This window comes from Eufriesea mexicana, unplaced genomic scaffold, assembly GCF_001483705.2.
Source record: "Eufriesea mexicana isolate 0111107269 unplaced genomic scaffold, ASM148370v2 scaffold4744748351, whole genome shotgun sequence".
Classification (NCBI taxonomy): domain Eukaryota; kingdom Metazoa; phylum Arthropoda; class Insecta; order Hymenoptera; family Apidae; genus Eufriesea; species Eufriesea mexicana.
Genome location: NW_016907949.1, coordinates 277441 through 281950, shown reverse-complemented (window position 1 = coordinate 281950; position 4510 = coordinate 277441). Strand labels below are relative to the sequence as shown.

The 4510-nt window shown below is 29.5% G+C and overlaps 1 protein-coding gene across 1 annotated transcript; it reads left to right on the top strand.

Annotated features, from left to right (window-relative positions):
* The first annotated feature begins 205 nt into the window (after window positions 1-205).
* On the top strand, window positions 206-1660 carry LOC108546818 (peptidyl-prolyl cis-trans isomerase CWC27 homolog). The gene is given in 7 exon segments (XM_017899079.1): window positions 206-247; window positions 451-657; window positions 730-931; window positions 1001-1139; window positions 1212-1466; window positions 1545-1605; window positions 1607-1660. Coding segments are annotated over 7 exon segments (960 nt in total).
* Window positions 1661-4510: the final 2850 nt, after the last annotated feature.

Genomic DNA, 4510 nt, shown 5'->3' with positions numbered 1-4510 from the left:
AGCAGCAATATAATGGTGCTGTGGTACATAATGGACTTCAGTGGGCTAATAAACCTAATGTCAAAAGGAGGTAAAAGGTACGTCCTAACTGCTGATGATTATTCGAGAAAAGAACCATTTGGTTGACTGATTTATAAATGATTAAATATTTAATATGAAATGTTATTGATGCAGGACTTTTTTTTATTATAGGAGACTTGCAAACATGAGTAATATTTATATGCAAAAGCCTGCCACTAAAGGTAAAGTAATAAGTATCATTTAATAATACTTGCATGGATTGTATATCTGTTTTTAAAAATTAAAGCTATATACAATATTTACTTTCTAAATTTCTATCTTAATATATTAAATAATTTCAAATTTGAATTACAATGGTGAATAAATTTTAATAAATTTTATTTTAAAGATATTTTACATTAATCAAACTAATGTATTTGTTATAACTAGGTTGTAATGAAAACAACTGTTGGTGATGTTGAGTTAGAACTATGGGCAAAAGAAACTCCAAAGGCATGTAGAAATTTCATACAATTATGCATGGAAGGTTATTTGAATGACACTACATTTCATGGAATTATCAAAGGATTCATAACACAAGGTGGTAATCTCACAGGTACAGGAGAAGGTGGTAAAATATATGGACAACCATTTAAAGTGAGACTATATTTAAAAATAAAATGAATTCCTTCTTTTTTCAAAAATAATTATTGGATATATGTGTTTTAGAACTTATTTCATGCAAGATTACGTTTTTGTCGACGAGATTTAATTGCTATGGCTAATGCTGGAGAAGATGACAATGGTTTCCAATTTTTCTTTACTCTTATTTCTACACCAGATTTGCAGCATAAACATACTATCTTTGGTAAAGTTAAAGAATATACCATATATAACATGCTCAAACATGAAGAAGCACTTGTAGATGAGGTAAATTTAATGTTTACAAGAATATATATCAAGGCCAGATATAAATATAATATTTTCTCTTTTTTGTGGAATGATAAATCACTTTATCCTCCAAGATTGGTAAAAACTATGATATTGAACAATCCATTTTCTGATATTATGCGAAGAATAATTGTACAGGAAAGTGAAGAAGTAAAGGACAGTTTACAAACTAAAACAGCAACAGTAAAGTAAAAATCATATATGTTTGTAGAATTTAGCCCTGATAGTATTATTCTATGCAATGATAAATTTTATTATAGAGATTTCAATATTTTATCATTTGGTGAAGAAGCAGAGGAAGCTAAAGAAGAATTTGTGATATTATATAAAAAGTTTAGAGCTACGGACAAATCAGCTCATAGTCATTTAATGGATCCAAAATTAAGTTCACAACCAGCTGTTGAACCACATGGACTTGCAAATAAGAAAAGGGAAGAAGACCGTAGTAGCAATTGGGAAAGTGACGATGAAGTAAAAACTCAAGAAGAATTAGAAATTATAAAGAGAGAGAAAAAGTTAGTTTACTGTTTACATTATAACTATGTTATAGAAAGTAGACATTTTTATTGTCTGTCTTATATCTATATTTTCAGAGCAGTGGAGGAAAGGATAAGAAATAAATTGAGAGATGCAGAAAAGGAACCTAAGAAAATAAAAAAATTATAAAGATGATGCTGAAGATGATAAAGATAAAAAAGAAAATAAATAGAGAATAAAAAACTTCTTATGAGGTTTAGCACGAGAGAAAGACGAAAAGATGCACGATAAGAGAGGTAGATGCAAGACAAACCAATATCTAGAATTATTAAGATAACTCATGTATTTAAATAGAATCATTTGCTGTAGTGTGTATATGTCTATAAATATTGTTATATATATGGTCATTATAATGACAATTATTACGTGTTACGTATTGCCAAACATCTTTTTCTCGCAACGGTCCGTAATACGGACATCTACTAAGGTTCTAATGTCTGTATGTCATTGTTTATTATGTCGTTAACAATTAACGTTTATATGTGAAACTTGCAAAGTGAATAAAAAGTACCTAAGCATATAACCATTGCAGTTTCGTTTTCTTTTTACCAAGAATAAAACAACGCATCTTTATTTGTCACATCATGTTCGTCTGGCTTTGAAGAGAGTAAAGAGAAGGCAGAAAAATGTATTATACTTATTTATGTCCTTTTATCGTTTTGTTTCTCCCGCCCTACAGGTCACGTGGTTTTTCATTCGCCAGTTTCGATCAGCGCCATCTATGATTTGGGCTCAAAAATCAAGAAAGTAATAGGAACATAGAATAGGCAAGGAGGTCGTCGATGCGCTGGTCACGTGGTAGACAAGGACAGTGTGGGGATAGAAAAGGACAGAATGGCTCCGGCAGTGAAAAATTATTAATTACTCAATTTCCGTAAACAATTTGTGAACTTTTATAATTTCATTGTAAAGCTGAAACTTCTGGCTACATTCTTATATAAGTTTCGTAAAGAATTTAACTCTAAATTGTTAGATATTAATTTTTGTTTTATGGCGTCTATGATTTCGTATCGGCGACCATCACGATCTTCCGTGGAAATATTTAATACTAAACGAAACTAGGAGTAATATGTGCTCAAAAGTCATATGAGAATATTCGCAAGAATATTGTCTTTCTAATGAGTGCACAAAGTTTCACAAATTAATTGCATAGAGAATAGTAATTAATGAAAAACCAATGGCGTCTTCGACAACAATTCAAATACGATGTAGAATAATAATTAATAACTAATTAATCAGGGATAAATTTATATCGAAAAATATATTGGAAAGTTCCTGAAGGATCTGCCTTTACGATGCAATTATAAAAGTTCATAAATTAATCGCAGATATCGAGAAATTAGTGAATTTTCCATTGCCGATTTGATTTATTAAAATATATTTCATCTATGATTCAAGACTCAGAGCTCGAGTTCCGTAACGAGAACATAGATGGCTCTGATGTTAGTTTACTAACTCTGGTTATGCGCTCCGAATATATTTTAATATATTTTAATAAATCAAATCAAACAGTTTTCTACATTCTTTATTAAATTTAGCCGGAGCAGCGGTTTTAATTAGACAATCAGCATTCATTTGATTACCTGGCAGACGACAAATATGCAAAGGTACGTATTTACAACGCAATTATAAAATTTCATAAATTAACCACAGAAATTGAGCGATTTATTAATTTTTCTCCAAATGAACAGAAGAGTACATGAAACATGAGAAAATATTGCAAACAAACGTCGGAAGCATTGTTGTGTCCATGCAGGTGTGCCTGCATCACGAAAAGAATGTAAGTATTTGTATTAACATAACCTTAACATAACATAACATAACTCAGTTGTAAACACATCATGCAAGATATAAAGCATTGCTTTCCCATTTTTCATTAGTGATAGCAGAGCCCGGTTGTGTGGAGACAATATTCTGTTGAAGTAAACAGGCACGTGCAACAATAGAAAAATATTCGACTCATGGAATATCATCAGCGTAGATGCCAAGAATTATACTTTATAGCAAGAAGAAATTGAAGCAGCAATACAAATATGTAAAGTATATTCTTTTTTCAAAAATAATTATTGGATATATGTGTTTTAGGGCGATTTTCCTAGAAACTACGTTTCTATGGTAACGATTTTTGAGGCTGCGAGATGTAAGTGGACGGAATTCTTAGCAATGACATCATTCAAATACAGTTATTGTTCATAAAAATGTATAAATAATCCAATTTCTTTTTAATAACAAATTGTTCACAACGTAAATTTTTAATACAAGAAGAGAATTAGTTCATTGGTTATTGCTTGAGCAATATCATACTAATGTTTAAATACACCTATAATTTGCAAAAGTGTAAAAATTATTACACTTATTTCTAATAACAAATTGGCCACAACGTAAATTTATAATACAAGTGGAAAAATCACTAGATTATAGGCTATTACTAGTATATACAACGTATTTGCGTGAAAATGTGTCTATAATTACCAAAAAGTTAATAAATTGCTACATTTATTGTTAATGACAAATATTTTGTAACGTATGTTAACGATAAAAGTAGAAAAAGTTAATAAATTGTTAGCTACTACTGCAACAAACAGCGTATTTGTATTAAAATGTATTCGTAACTTAGATTATAGGCTATTACTAGTATATACAACGTATTTGCGTGAAAATGTGTCTATAATTACCAAAAAGTTAATAAATTGCTACATTTATTGTTAATGACAAATATTTTGTAACGTATGTTAACGATAAAAGTAGAAAAAGTTAATAAATTGTTAGCTACTACTGCAACAAACAGCGTATTTGTATTAAAATGTATTCGTAACTTAGATTATAGGCTATTACTAGTATATACAACGTATTTGCGTGAAAATGTGTCTATAATTACCAAAAAGTTAATAAATTGCTACATTTATTGTTAATGACAAATATTTTGTAACGTATGTTAACGATAAAAGTAGAAAAAGTTAATAAATTGTTAGCTACTACTGCAACAAACAGCGTATTTGTATTAAAATGTATTCGTAACTTA